We start from the raw sequence: 15,819 nt of genomic DNA, 5'->3' as shown, positions 1-15,819 counted from the left end.
AGACTACAAACAAAATCTGTAGGTGTGGGGTCCATCTCATCTAACGTTAAAAATTTAAATTTAAAGTTTAGATATCAATTTGGGAGCTAAATGTCTGGAACTCATCTGTGAGAGACAGAGAAAAAGAAGCACTTTCAGGGCACCATACATCCAACTTATTTGATGCATAATTGAGAATAAGATGAACTATGTCCTAGAAGTACGCTAACAAACAGTCTAAGCAAGTAACTCATATGTAGACTTCTAGCCTATAGATATCTGCATCCGGACATATAAATCCTACCTTGGGAGACCAATTTATGCTAGCAAGACAGCAGTTACATAGAAATGATGGCTATCAAATTAAGTAAAAGCCCAGATTAGCTAAAAACGATCAATGCAGCACTCTAAATAGCTCAGCACTGGAAATCTGAGGTCACAGTCCTCACACAATCCTGAGGTCTTGCACAATCCTTGTCCCATGACAAATATTGTTCTTGTCACTAGTAATGATCCCACAAGAGATAAAATATTCCACAAAATATATACTTACAATCACACTCCCAATGCCAACAGCATCCATCCTTATCAAGAACTGGCACAGGAGCAAGCCCATTGGTACAACTGGGTTTAGGAGGTGGATTACAGATTACTGGAATCAACACAAATATGTTGTCTTCTACACATTTTGCCTCCGTGCAGTTACAAGGCCACCATGAGTCACCTGACTGTATTTTGAAAGAGAGAGAGTATGAGAGAGAGAGAAAAAAGAAAAAAAAGAGGAGCCTCATGAAGTAGTCAGACTGGTAATAGTTATACTTGAATATCTTTTGCAGAGTTATGAAACAGAGTATATTTGCTGATGGTTTTCTTCCCAGCAGAAGTCTGAAAATGGGAACGAAGTGCAGCACTCAGCTCCGTCACCAAAGCCTTTAAGATGAGCTAGCTCCATCAATAGATGCTAAGTGAAAGGCAGTAATTGCAAGAGTCATGCCAGTAAACAGAAGGGGTAATTGTCTTTTTTAGCTTCAGCTGTCTAAATGTTAGATGTCTAATCTAATCTCATCATCTAGACTCCCACTGTCACCTTCCCTGGATGTCTAAAACAGATTAAACACAGAAGCTACAGAAAACACCAACTAATTGGGATGCAAAGTCGATGGTGATTACACGTATGCATTGTGATGGTACACAGCTTTTCAAACTTCCATCAGTTTTCAGCCACAATTTATTTTTATCTCTGAAGCTCTACTGAACGTTGTAAACACCTTAGCTGTGCAGAGGCTTTAGAACTGTATGTGCCATGAGCCTGTCTGTGTCTCCTAACTGGAGTCAAATCTCATGAGCATGTGGATGTGATCTGCTTCATAGTCCTGTCTTGAAACCAGACTATGCTTCACCATAACTTATTCCAAACCCAGACTAGTACAGTCCTCTGTTTTTCTGATGGGATGGAGTTTGACACTGGAAAAGCATAACCAACCCTTCCCCACCCTGTACCTATTAGAAAGGAGATATGGAAAAGGCAATTTAGTGTGAGTTAGCCCTTGGTCATCTCTTCACCAAAGCTCCTACGCAATAAAAATAAACACTGAGCTGTAATCTAACTCCCTGAAGAAAAGCCATTTTAGAACTATTCTTGGAGGACTAACACCAGTATATGAGCTGCAAAACCAAAAATCACTTCAAGTCATGCTGATATCCAAGAAAATAGCATAAAATAGAATGGTTTGATATTTCCTTTTCTATCCAAAATAATATCTACACTCTGTGTTACTGTCACTGTAACTATGTATAAGGTCAATGTAATATTCAGAATGCGCCAACATGTAATTGAAATACCAGAGATAAAAACCCTAACTTGCAATTACACTGGTATGCCTAGTCTCCTTCCAAAGCAGAACAGTTAAAAAAATAAAAATAAAAATTACTAACCGGAATAGTCTGATTAGGGGAAATAGTACAATTTTTTCCCGGGGTGGTTGGTGGTACAGCACTTGTTGAACTAACTGTAGTAACTGTTTTGTAAGTAGAAGTTCCTGAAATGGTGCCTGTGCTTGAGACAGTAGTTGGCCCAGAGGTACTAGTTGAGACAAGTGAAACTATTTCTGAAGAGGTGGTGGTGGTTACAGGGGTAGCGGTGGAACTAGTAGTTGTTGTTCCTGAAGTGGTGGTGAATGACTCTGTTGGAGTTGTTCCAGAAGTAGTGGCTGAAACTGGAAAAGAGGTTACTAGAGATGAAGTAGATTCTACAGAAGTTGTTTCAGAATGGGTGGTAAAGCTGGCTGATGTTGAAAAAGGAACAGTGGGTCCGGAAAAGGTACCAGTGGATGTGGTTTCAATTGTTCCAGATGTCATGGTGAACACTGGGGTAGTTTTAATTGATGTTAGGGGTGATGCCGAAGTGGTGACTTTGGGGGTTGATCCCGTTTCGGTGATTGCGGACGTCGTGACTGACGCTGGGCTTGTTGACCCTGGTGTACGGCTGGTTGTGGGGGACACTGGGGACGATGTTTGTGACGGCGTCACTGTAGAGGTGCTGGTGCTAGCTGATCCTGGCGGAGGGGTCCCAGTGGTCGTGGTTGTCAGGGGGCTACTCGTTCCTGTTACAATCGGGGTCCTGGGGGAGGTTGTTCCTGAGGACGTGGATCCAGGCGGGGTGACTTCGGGGGTTGATCCCGTTTCAGTGATTGCAGACGTCGTGACTGACGCTGGGCTTGTTGACCCTGGTGTACGGCTGGTTGTGGGGGACACTGGGGACGATGTTTGTGACGGCGTCACTGTAGAGGTGCTGGTGCTAGCTGATCCTGGCGGAGGGGTCCCAGTGGTCGTGGTTGTCAGGGGGCTACTCGTTCCTGTTACAATCGGGGTCCTGGGGGAGGTTGTTCCTGAGGACGTGGATCCAGGCGGGGTGACTTCGGGGGTTGATTCTGTTTCGGTGATTGCAGACGTCGTGACTGACGCTGGGCTTGTTGACCCTGGTGTATGGCTGGTTGTGGGGGACACTGGGGACGATGTTTGTGACGGCGTCACCGTAGAGGTGCTGGTACTAGCTGATCCTGGCGGAGGGGTCCCAGTGGTCGTGGTTGTCAGGGGGCTACTCGTTCCTGTTACAATCGGGGTCCTGGGGGAGGTTGTTCCTGAGGACGTGGATCCAGGCGGGGTGACTTCGGGGGTTGATTCTGTTTCGGTGATTGCAGACGTCGTGACTGACGCTGGGCTTGTTGACCCTGGTGTATGGCTGGTTGTGGGGGACACTGGGGACGATGTTTGTGACGGCGTCACCGTAGAGGTGCTGGTACTAGCTGATCCTGGCGGAGGGGTCCCAGTGGTCGTGGTTGTCAGGGGGCTACTCGTTCCTGTTACAATCGGGGTCCTGGGGGAGGTTGTTCCTGAGGACGTGGATCCAGGCGGGGTGACTTCGGGGGTTGATCCCGTTTCGGTGATTGCAGACGTCGTGACTGACGCTGGGCTTGTTGACCCTGGTGTATGGCTGGTTGTGGGGGACACTGGGGACGATGTTTGTGACGGCGTCACTGTAGAGGTGCTGGTGCTAGCTGATCCTGGCGGAGGGGTCCCAGTGGTCGTGGTTGTCAGGGGGCTACTCGTTCCTGTTACAATCGGGGTCCTGGGGGAGGTTGTTCCTGAGGACGTGGATCCAGGCGGGGTGACTTCGGGGGTTGATTCTGTTTCGGTGATTGCAGACGTCGTGACTGACGCTGGGCTTGTTGACCCTGGTGTACGGCTGGTTGTGGAGGACACTGGGGACGATGTTTGTGACGGCGTCACTGTAGAGGTGCTGGTGCTAGCTGATCCTGGCGGAGGGGTCCCAGTGGTCGTGGTTGTCAGGGGGCTACTCGTTCCTGTTACAATCGGGGTCCTGGGGGAGGTTGTTCCTGAGGACGTGGATCCAGGCGGGGTGACTTCGGGGGTTGATCCCGTTTCGGTGATTGCAGACGTCGTGACTGACGCTGGGCTTGTTGACCCTGGTGTATGGCTGGTTGTGGGGGACACTGGGGACGATGTTTGTGACGGCGTCACTGTAGAGGTGCTGGTGCTAGCTGATCCTGGCGGAGGGGTCCCAGTGGTCGTGGTTGTCAGGGGGCTACTCGTTCCTGTTACAATCGGGGTCCTGGGGGAGGTTGTTCCTGAGGACGTGGATCCAGGCGGGGTGACTTCGGGGGTTGATCCCGTTTCGGTGATTGCAGACGTCGTGACTGACGCTGGGCTTGTTGACCCTGGTGTATGGCTGGTTGTGGGGGACACTGGGGACGATGTTTGTGACGGCGTCACTGTAGAGGTGCTGGTGCTAGCTGATCCTGGCGGAGGGGTCCCAGTGGTCGTGGTTGTCAGGGGGCTACTCGTTCCTGTTACAATCGGGGTCCTGGGGGAGGTTGTTCCTGAGGACGTGGATCCAGGCGGGGTGACTTCAGGGGTTGATCCCGTTTCGGTGATAGCAGACGTCGTGACTGACGCTGGGCTTGTTGACCCTGGTGTATGGCTGGTTGTGGGGGACACTGGGGACGATGTTTGTGACGGCGTCACCGTAGAGGTGCTGGTGCTAGCTGATCCTGGCGGAGGGGTCCCAGTGGTCGTGGTTGTCAGGGGGCTACTCGTTCCTGTTACAATCGGGGTCCTGGGGGAGGTTGTTCCTGAGGACGTGGATCCAGGCGGGGTGACTTCGGGGGTTGATCCCGTTTCAGTGATTGCAGACGTCGTGACTGACGCTGGGCTTGTTGACCCTGGTGTACGGCTGGTTGTGGGGGACACTGGGGACGATGTTTGTGACGGCGTCACTGTAGAGGTGCTGGTGCTAGCTGATCCTGGCGGAGGGGTCCCAGTGGTCGTGGTTGTCAGGGGGCTACTCGTTCCTGTTACAATCGGGGTCCTGGGGGAGGTTGTTCCTGAGGACGTGGATCCAGGCGGGGTGACTTCGGGGGTTGATCCCGTTTCAGTGATAGCAGACGTCGTGACTGACGCTGGGCTTGTTGACCCTGGTGTACGGCTGGTTGTGGGGGACACTGGGGACGATGTTTGTGACGGCGTCACCGTAGAGGTGCTGGTGCTAGCTGATCCTGGCGGAGGGGTCCCAGTGGTCGTGGTTGTCAGGGGGCTACTCGTTCCTGTTACAATCGGGGTCCTGGGGGAGGTTGTTCCTGAGGACGTGGATCCAGGCGGGGTGACTTCGGGGGTTGATCCCGTTTCAGTGATTGCAGACGTCGTGACTGACGCTGGGCTTGTTGACCCTGGTGTACGGCTGGTTGTGGAGGACACTGGGGACGATGTTTGTGACGGCGTCACTGTAGAGGTGCTGGTGCTAGCTGATCCTGGCGGAGGGGTCCCAGTGGTCGTGGTTGTCAGGGGGCTACTCGTTCCTGTTACAATCGGGGTCCTGGGGGAGGTTGTTCCTGAGGACGTGGATCCAGGCGGGGTGACTTCGGGGGTTGATCCCGTTTCAGTGATTGCAGACGTCGTGACTGACGCTGGGCTTGTTGACCCTGGTGTACGGCTGGTTGTGGGGGACACTGGGGACGATGTTTGTGACGGCGTCACTGTAGAGGTGCTGGTGCTAGCTGATCCTGGCGGAGGGGTCCCAGTGGTCGTGGTTGTCAGGGGGCTACTCGTTCCTGTTACAATCGGGGTCCTGGGGGAGGTTGTTCCTGAGGACGTGGATCCAGGCGGGGTGACTTCGGGGGTTGATCCCGTTTCAGTGATTGCAGACGTCGTGACTGACGCTGGGCTTGTTGACCCTGGTGTACGGCTGGTTGTGGGGGACACTGGGGACGATGTTTGTGACGGCGTCACTGTAGAGGTGCTGGTGCTAGCTGATCCTGGCGGAGGGGTCCCAGTGGTCGTGGTTGTCAGGGGGCTACTCGTTCCTGTTACAATCGGGGTCCTGGGGGAGGTTGTTCCTGAGGACGTGGATCCAGGCGGGGTGACTTCGGGGGTTGATCCCGTTTCAGTGATTGCAGACGTCGTGACTGACGCTGGGCTTGTTGACCCTGGTGTACGGCTGGTTGTGGGGGACACTGGGGACGATGTTTGTGACGGCGTCACTGTAGAGGTGCTGGTGCTAGCTGATCCTGGCGGAGGGGTCCCAGTGGTCGTGGTTGTCAGGGGGCTACTCGTTCCTGTTACAATCGGGGTCCTGGGGGAGGTTGTTCCTGAGGACGTGGATCCAGGCGGGGTGACTTCGGGGGTTGATCCCGTTTCAGTGATAGCAGACGTCGTGACTGACGCTGGGCTTGTTGACCCTGGTGTATGGCTGGTTGTGGGGGACACTGGGGACGATGTTTGTGACGGCGTCACTGTAGAGGTGCTGGTGCTAGCTGATCCTGGTGGAGGGGTCCCAGTGGTCGTGGTTGTCAGGGGGCTACTCGTTCCTGTTACAATCGGGGTCCTGGGGGAGGTTGTTCCTGAGGACGTGGATCCAGGCGGGGTGACTTCGGGGGTTGATCCCGTTTCGGTGATTGCAGACGTCGTGACTGACGCTGGGCTTGTTGACCCTGGCTGTATTGTAGTCGTTTTTTTAGTATACACCGTACTGGTTATTTCTGTAGTCGTAGTTGTTGGCAGTGATGTAGCTGTAGGAGTAATAGGAGTAGTGGTGTGCGTTGGTGCTTTTGTGGTGGTGGTTAGTTTTTCTTTAAGAGAAGGAGAAAGCATTATTTGCTATTAAGGGGGAAATAGCTTTTGTTGTTAATTTTTTGTTTCCAATATATAAAAGATATTTTAAAAAAGCCTAAAGATAATAAATTAGGCAGTAATCACAGAGAAACTATTTTCTTAATTGCTATTTACTAATGCATGCATTATGAACAAAACCTTCTAAACCTTGCATGAGAAACAGGGATCTAAACCGTTCACCATATGCCTGTGTTGGATGCATCAGCTCTCTGGAATGTTGTAACTTCATATTCCAGAGAAAAGTTCAGCAGTCCTAAATCCAGAGGAATTCATAAAGTTTGTCATCAAGCTCTTTTGTTACTTCTATATTGCTGTCATGATATACTCTAGGAAGAGATCACTGTTCCCTGAGCTACTTCATGTGGCATGCTCAAACCAGCACTGCTCATGCTCAGGGTCATTTGGCTCCACTAAAACTAAGCAGTACCTGGAGCAATCTCTGTTCCTTACCTCTCTCCCAGGCCTTTGAAACTACCTACTCACATGCTATTTTGGCATGCTAGAACCCCAAATTCACTTCTCCATTTCATCCTTTTCACACAACCAAGCCAGATTTCATTACAGGCCTTAATGCAGGCTCCTTTAAAATGCCTTTTGAGTGGCACTTAATAAATTGTTCATGATACTCACAGGCCTGCCTCAGAACTTTTTGCATTTGTGCTTTGAGAATACAATGCCAAGATACTCACAGTAGGCAGAAATGCATTTTGTTAGTGCTAAAGGACTGGCATAATGCTGGAGAATAGGAATGCGGTAAGCTTGCTACTGTCCCACCCACGCAGTCCACAGGAGCAATTCCTAAACAGAACTAACCCACATTTTGGTGTTCTATGAGGACATGGCAATTTTTTCCTCTTCAGAAGGAAACTGAAGAATCAGTGGTGTACCCCACACAGAGAGCGACTCACAGGCACAGTAGGGGGTCTCAGCACCCACAGACCACATTGCGCATCAAGGGTCTATCCAGAGGTTGGAACACTTCCCCAGTCCCTGAACCCTGCCAGGGAAAACCAACCTTCCTAGATACAGAACTGTAGGCAAGTGGCAGTAATGGCCACAGAAGCAATGCAGGAGAAGAAAGAAAAGAAATTCTGCACAGCTGTACCCAGACAATGCCTAAAATGACAGCGCCACAAAAACAAGGCACACTCCAGTCACACACATTAGGTTTCTCTGAATAGGTTCTCTCTACCTGAAGGACGAGGTCCAACAAAAGCAGAAGCAAGACTTCCTGCCACTTCAGTATTTGCCTAAGCAGGGCAGAGGGTGAAGGATGAAAAACCTCCTCAGAGCCCCATTAAGTCAGGGAACAGAACAGAACCTGCCCATGGCCCCTGCATGGTTTTCACTTCAAAAGATCCAGTCCTAGAACCAGCTATGGGACCCACCTGTTTTAGGAAATGCACAATTACTCCCATACTGGGTATCAAACACAAGGTGCTGACAGATCTTGGTATCTTCCATAGCAAGGCAACACATGAGAGCACAGGCCAATTACCTCCAGTTATTGTGGCTGGAAGTGTTAGGAAGGTGATATATGTTGGCAACGGTGAGGGTGATGTTTGAGGATACTAGAGTGGGTGTTTCATCCACAGCCACCGGGGACAAGCAGATTGAAATCCTTCTCCAAACCCTATCCCTCGAGGCCACCTGGGGAAACCTTCCTTCCTAGACCTGGAACTGCAGTCAAATGTCTGCATGGGCAGCAGGGGAAGGGGAGCAATTCCCAACCACACTGCCCAAATCATTCTTAAAAAAAAAAAGTGCCCCATCAGTCATCCACCATAATTTCGCACCATGGCACACTGCAATAACCTCTTCTGCAGTGGAAGGACAAAGCCCAACACCAGCAGAAGATAGACTGCCTATTAGCTCAGTATCAGCTAAAGGCAGAGAGTCCAGGGTAAAAAACCTCCACAGGCTCAAACTTACCAAGACAAAAGTGTACTACCAATGTTTTCCTGCACTCTCCCTGCTAAAAAGAAGTAAAATGTACGACAGCTCGTTCCCACAGTACTACAGAGATGGCACGAGGTGCCAAAAGACCTTGATTTCCCTGACACCAAGACAAAATCAGAGAGAATGGATCAGACACATACCTATAGGCAGAGTGGATGGAGGCTGTGGGGTCCTGGTGATTATTTCTGGTGGTTTGGTAGTGGTGGTGAGTGTTGAAGTGCTTGGAGAGGGTGTGCCAATTATAGTGGTTGGCGTGGGTGTCGGAGTGCCCGGAATAGTCGTCGTCGTGGTGGAGGTGGCGCTGTACGGCGTTGTGCTGGTGGGAGTCTCTGATGGTGTTGGTGTGGGAGTGGTTGTCGGTACATGCGGAGGGACTGTGCTGCCTGTGGTGGTGCTTGGAATACACTCCGGTCTGTCTGGGACACAGCAGACGCTGATCTCGTAATTGAGGCAGAATGGCATCGGTATCACACCCCCTGTGACCTGGTCCTTATTCTTACAAGTGAGCCCTTTGTCAACATCGCACTCCACCTTCTGCCCTAGATCTTCAATGGGAACGTGTGGGAAATCCTTTGCTCTGCACGAAATATTCTCAGCCTTCACACACACCCAGGAAGGGTCATGCTTCTGGATGTTCTCATAGGATTCATCTTCGCCACCACCTGCACCCACAGTTGGGTAACTCACATCGATCCAGTCAGTCCAGATGCAGTCGCAGGATACTACAGGCGGACATCAACAAAACAAGCAATTAGGAGCAGCTGGGACAGAGGCAACCGGCAAGGGTGAAAGCAGATCTGAGGGTCGCGCGTGGCACGTATGCTGCACAGAAGGGGCCAACTCAGAGCACTGCCACACACCTACAGTAGTCGACCCACCCTGGCCACAGCAAAGCTCACTTCTATGACCACACTTTCCCCTCCAGCCCCACAAAGTGCCCTTGTGAAAAACAGTCACAGAGCTAGGGATGGGCCGCATGTGTTCCCCCAGTGAGCCCACAGGCACTCCGGTCACGAGCTTCTCGCGTGCAAGAAAACGCTGACGTCAGGGTACGACGTGAGGCGGAGCAAGACCCAGTGGGACCTCCTGCCTCTGTCTCATCCTCTCCTGCCACTCGCTTCTCCTTGCTAACTCAGGGAGAAACCACTGAGAGCGGCAGGGTCGGGACTGGGTAGCAAGCGGATATTCCCGACTCAACGCTGACTCGCTTCCCGGTGGTGCAGCGCAAGCTAGAGCGCGGTTCACAGAAGTACTACGGGGACCTCTCATCCAAAGGGGACCATCCACAGCCACTATCAAAACGTGCATTTAAACCCTTCGCTGAACCTCCTCCCCAGAAACCTGCTCTGGAAACGTTCCTTCCTCCCTCCAGACCTGTAGGCAACAGTCAGGGTGCCCCAGTAAGGGCACACGGGAGGACAAAAAGGGAAGAAGTGCTGAACAGCGCACTGCCCAGACAACTCAGGAAACAAGGGAGCCCTTCTCCAAGCACCACTGTAATCTTACACAGTGGTTCTGTGGAAGCACGGTGTCCTCCGCACAAAGATGGAGCCCCACGGTGACAGAAACAGGACTTCCGGCCGGCTCAATACCTGCCTAAACAAGGCAGCGGGACCAGGGTGAAGAACCTCCCTCTTCTCAACCTAACTAGGAGGACCAAAGAGCCTCCTACCAACACCCCTGGGAGCTCCTGTCTTGAGAAAGAGCCAGCCCCAGGACTCACTGGGGAATCCGGCCGGTACAGCGGATGCACAATGTATAATAACTAGTCCCGCCTGGAGTGCCACACACACAATAGATTAACTTGAGGTGCTGCCGGACCCCAATTGCTCCCACAGCAAGGCAACACACAAGAGCATGGGTCGGACAGTTACCTGCAGTTGTTGTGGGTGGAGGCGTCAGCGAGGTGGTGGGTGTCGGTGAAGGCGAGCGCGTGCTGGTTATAGTGGTTGGCGTGGGTGTCGGAGTGCCCGGAATAGTCGTCGTCGTCTGCCAGATGGTGGTGGAGGTGGTGCTGTACGGCGTTGTGCTGGTGGGAGTCTCTGATGGCGTTGGTGTGGGAGTGGTTGTCGGTACATGCGGAGGGACTGTGCTGCCTGTGGTGGTGCTTGGAATACACTCCGGTCTGTCTGGGACACAGCAGACGCTGATCTCGTAATTGAGGCAGAATGGTATCACAGCCCCTGCGACCTGGTCCTTATTCTTACAAGTGAGCCCTTTGTCAACATCGCACTCCACCTTCTGCCCTAGATCTTCAATGGGAACGTGTGGGAAATCCTTTGCTCTGCACGAAATATTCTCAGCCTTCACACACACCCAGGAAGGGTCATGCTTCTGGATGTTCTCATAGGATTCATCTTCGCCACCACCTGCACCCACAGTTGGGTAACTCACATCGATCCAGTCAGTCCAGATGCAGTCGCAGGATACTACAGGCGGACATCAACAAAACAAGCAATTAGGAGCAGCTGGGACAGAGGCAACCGGCAAGGGTGAAAGCAGATCTGAGGGTCGCGCGTGGCACGTATGCTGCACAGAAGGGGCCAACTCAGAGCACTGCCACACACCTACAGTAGTCGACCCACCCTGGCCACAGCAAAGCTCACTTCTATGACCACACTTTCCCCTCCAGCCCCACAAAGTGCCCTTGTGAAAAACAGTCACAGAGCTAGGGATGGGCCGCATGTGTTCCCCCAGTGAGCCCACAGGCACTCCGGTCACGAGCTTCTCGCGTGCAAGAAAACGCTGACGTCAGGGTACGACGTGAGGCGGAGCAAGACCCAGTGGGACCTCCTGCCTCTGTCTCATCCTCTCCTGCCACTCGCTTCTCCTTGCTAACTCAGGGAGAAACCACTGAGAGCGGCAGGGTCGGGACTGGGTAGCAAGCGGATATTCCCGACTCAACGCTGACTCGCTTCCCGGTGGTGCAGCGCAAGCTAGAGCGCGGTTCACAGAAGTACTACGGGGACCTCTCATCCAAAGGGGACCATCCACAGCCACTATCAAAACGTGCATTTAAACCCTTCGCTGAACCTCCTCCCCAGAAACCTGCTCTGGAAACGTTCCTTCCTCCCTCCAGACCTGTAGGCAACAGTCAGGGTGCCCCAGTAAGGGCACACGGGAGGACAAAAAGGGAAGAAGTGCTGAACAGCGCACTGCCCAGACAACTCAGGAAACAAGGGAGCCCTTCTCCAAGCACCACTGTAATCTTACACAGTGGTTCTGTGGAAGCACGGTGTCCTCCGCACAAAGATGGAGCCCCACGGTGACAGAAACAGGACTTCCGGCCGGCTCAATACCTGCCTAAACAAGGCAGCGGGACCAGGGTGAAGAACCTCCCTCTTCTCAACCTAACTAGGAGGACCAAAGAGCCTCCTACCAACACCCCTGGGAGCTCCTGTCTCGAGAAAGAGCCAGCCCCAGGACTCACTGGGGAATCCGGCCGGTACAGCGGATGCACAATGTATAATAACTAGTCCCGCCTGGAGTGCCACACACACAATAGATTAACTTGAGGTGCTGCCGGACCCCAATTGCTCCCACAGCAAGGCAACACACAAGAGCATGGGTCGGACAGTTACCTGCAGTTGTTGTGGGTGGAGGCGTCAGCGAGGTGGTGGGTGTCGGTGAAGGCGAGCGCGTGCTGGTTATAGTGGTTGGCGTGGGTGTCGGAGTGCCCGGAATAGTCGTCGTCGTCTGCCAGATGGTGGTGGAGGTGGTGCTGTACGGCGTTGTGCTGGTGGGAGTCTCTGATGGCGTTGGTGTGGGAGTGGTTGTCGGTACATGCGGAGGGACTGTGCTGCCTGTGGTGGTGCTTGGAATACACTCCGGTCTGTCTGGGACACAGCAGACGCTGATCTCGTAATTGAGGCAGAATGGTATCACAGCCCCTGCGACCTGGTCCTTATTCTTACAAGTGAGCCCTTTGTCAACATCGCACTCCACCTTCTGCCCTAGATCTTCAATGGGAACGTGTGGGAAATCCTTTGCTCTGCACGAAATATTCTCAGCCTTCACACACACCCAGGAAGGGTCATGCTTCTGGATGTTCTCATAGGATTCATCTTCGCCACCACCTGCACCCACAGTTGGGTAACTCACATCGATCCAGTCAGTCCAGATGCAGTCGCAGGATACTACAGGCGGACATCAACAAAACAAGCAATTAGGAGCAGCTGGGACAGAGGCAACCGGCAAGGGTGAAAGCAGATCTGAGGGTCGCGCGTGGCACGTATGCTGCACAGAAGGGGCCAACTCAGAGCACTGCCACACACCTACAGTAGTCGACCCACCCTGGCCACAGCAAAGCTCACTTCTATGACCACACTTTCCCCTCCAGCCCCACAAAGTGCCCTTGTGAAAAACAGTCACAGAGCTAGGGATGGGCCGCATGTGTTCCCCCAGTGAGCCCACAGGCACTCCGGTCACGAGCTTCTCGCGTGCAAGAAAACGCTGACGTCAGGGTACGACGTGAGGCGGAGCAAGACCCAGTGGGACCTCCTGCCTCTGTCTCATCCTCTCCTGCCACTCGCTTCTCCTTGCTAACTCAGGGAGAAACCACTGAGAGCGGCAGGGTCGGGACTGGGTAGCAAGCGGATATTCCCGACTCAACGCTGACTCGCTTCCCGGTGGTGCAGCGCAAGCTAGAGCGCGGTTCACAGAAGTACTACGGGGACCTCTCATCCAAAGGGGACCATCCACAGCCACTATCAAAACGTGCATTTAAACCCTTCGCTGAACCTCCTCCCCAGAAACCTGCTCTGGAAACGTTCCTTCCTCCCTCCAGACCTGTAGGCAACAGTCAGGGTGCCCCAGTAAGGGCACACGGGAGGACAAAAAGGGAAGAAGTGCTGAACAGCGCACTGCCCAGACAACTCAGGAAACAAGGGAGCCCTTCTCCAAGCACCACTGTAATCTTACACAGTGGTTCTGTGGAAGCACGGTGTCCTCCGCACAAAGATGGAGCCCCACGGTGACAGAAACAGGACTTCCGGCCGGCTCAATACCTGCCTAAACAAGGCAGCGGGACCAGGGTGAAGAACCTCCCTCTTCTCAACCTAACTAGGAGGACCAAAGAGCCTCCTACCAACACCCCTGGGAGCTCCTGTCTCGAGAAAGAGCCAGCCCCAGGACTCACTGGGGAATCCGGCCGGTACAGCGGATGCACAATGTATAATAACTAGTCCCGCCTGGAGTGCCACACACACAATAGATTAACTTGAGGTGCTGCCGGACCCCAATTGCTCCCACAGCAAGGCAACACACAAGAGCATGGGTCGGACAGTTACCTGCAGTTGTTGTGGGTGGAGGCGTCAGCGAGGTGGTGGGTGTCGGTGAAGGCGAGCGCGTGCTGGTTATAGTGGTTGGCGTGGGTGTCGGAGTGCCCGGAATAGTCGTCGTCGTCTGCCAGATGGTGGTGGAGGTGGTGCTGTACGGCGTTGTGCTGGTGGGAGTCTCTGATGGCGTTGGTGTGGGAGTGGTTGTCGGTACATGCGGAGGGACTGTGCTGCCTGTGGTGGTGCTTGGAATACACTCCGGTCTGTCTGGGACACAGCAGACGCTGATCTCGTAATTGAGGCAGAATGGTATCACAGCCCCTGCGACCTGGTCCTTATTCTTACAAGTGAGCCCTTTGTCAACATCGCACTCCACCTTCTGCCCTAGATCTTCAATGGGAACGTGTGGGAAATCCTTTGCTCTGCACGAAATATTCTCAGCCTTCACACACACCCAGGAAGGGTCATGCTTCTGGATGTTCTCATAGGATTCATCTTCGCCACCACCTGCACCCACAGTTGGGTAACTCACATCGATCCAGTCAGTCCAGATGCAGTCGCAGGATACTACAGGCGGACATCAACAAAACAAGCAATTAGGAGCAGCTGGGACAGAGGCAACCGGCAAGGGTGAAAGCAGATCTGAGGGTCGCGCATGGCACGTATGCTTCACATATGTCCCATGAAGGTACCCCTGTTAGAACAGGCCAAATTTGAGCATTGCCATACACCTGCAGTGGTCCATCCCTCCTGACCACAGCAAAGCTCACTTGTATGATCAGGCCTTCCCTTCTGGCCCCCAAAGCTGACCAGGGTGAAATTAGTGCACTGAGTCAAGCCACCTGTTTCTCTTGAAGACTGTTGGGACATTGCTGCGATGGACTCCTCAGTAAATCAAAAATAGCCACCAAATGGTAAGACACGAGGAGGATAGTGCAGCGTCAGCTGCAGTGTCAGGCAGAGGTTCATGAAAATATTAGTGGGTCTCAGCAACCAGGTGTGAACCACAGTTCACAGCAAGGAATTACCTTCAGACTGAAACCCTTCTCTGAACCCTACCGGGGAAACCTTCCTTCCTGGATCCAGAACTGTAGGCAAGTGCCCATGCTGATACCGAAGGAAAGCAGAAGGAGAAAGGGATTAAATTCTGCACAGCTGTACCCAGACAATGCCTAAAATGACAGTGCCACAAATCAAGGCCAACTCCCATCTCACATATGGGTCCCTTCTCTCTAGCAGAAGGATGGAGCTCTACATCAGCAAAAGTAAGACTTCCTGGCAGCTCAATATCTGCCTCAGACATGACATGCCTTAATGCGCTGACAGCTCTTTATTTCTTCTATGGTAAGGCAAGAGCAGAGAGAATGGGTCCACTAAATACCTGTGGTGGTTGGAGTTACTGGGGTAGTAGATGGTGGTGTGGGCTTGCTTATGGTGGTTGGGGTGGGTTTGGGTGTGGTAGTAGTCACCGCTGGCTGCCAGGTTGTGGTGTCAACCACTACTGTTGTGCTGGTGGTGGTGGAATGTACTGGTGTTGAACCCGGTTTAGTCTCACAAGGAACTTCATGCCACTCGCAGCAGTATACCCTGATTTCATAATTATAACAAATAGGCGTGGCATCACTTTGCTCCTCATTTTTACAGATTAGTCCATACGTAACATTACACTCCACCTTCTGGCCAAGTTCTTCTAAGCTCATGTCCGGTCTATTTTCAGCCCTGCATTCAATTTCTTCAGGAACTTCACATATTTCATTTCCATGTTTATTTCTTATTGCATCGTAGGTTTCATAGTCACCATCACCTTCGTTAGGTCTACTAACATCATACCACTGAGTCCAGTTACAAATTAATTCAAAGCATGGAGCTGCAAGAGAAGATGGAGGTTCAGTATCTGGACTCACAGAAGATATTCTGA

General features: G+C 52.3%; 1 protein-coding gene across 1 annotated transcript in view; it reads right to left on the bottom strand.

Annotated features, from left to right (window-relative positions):
• The window catches only part of MUC2 (mucin 2, oligomeric mucus/gel-forming), a 54,626-nt gene that overhangs the window by 10,958 nt on the left and 27,849 nt on the right, over window positions 1-15,819 (bottom strand). The window contains exons 30-36 of the mRNA XM_067295338.1: window positions 15,335-15,768; window positions 13,908-14,166; window positions 12,192-12,761; window positions 10,500-10,748; window positions 8,766-9,347; window positions 1,915-6,623; window positions 533-707 (exon numbers count right to left, since the gene is read on the bottom strand). Of these exons, the coding sequence (XP_067151439.1) occupies window positions 533-707; window positions 1,915-6,623; window positions 8,766-9,347; window positions 10,500-10,748; window positions 12,192-12,761; window positions 13,908-14,166; window positions 15,335-15,768 (6,978 nt within the window). The remainder of the gene's footprint in view (window positions 1-532; window positions 708-1,914; window positions 6,624-8,765; window positions 9,348-10,499; window positions 10,749-12,191; window positions 12,762-13,907; window positions 14,167-15,334; window positions 15,769-15,819) is intronic.

The sequence above is a fragment of the Apteryx mantelli genome, chromosome 4 (genome assembly GCF_036417845.1).
Source record: "Apteryx mantelli isolate bAptMan1 chromosome 4, bAptMan1.hap1, whole genome shotgun sequence".
NCBI classification, from domain to species: Eukaryota; Metazoa; Chordata; class Aves; order Apterygiformes; family Apterygidae; genus Apteryx; species Apteryx mantelli.
Note: the sequence above shows the minus strand (reverse complement) of the source record. Positions and strands in the feature narration are given on the sequence as shown.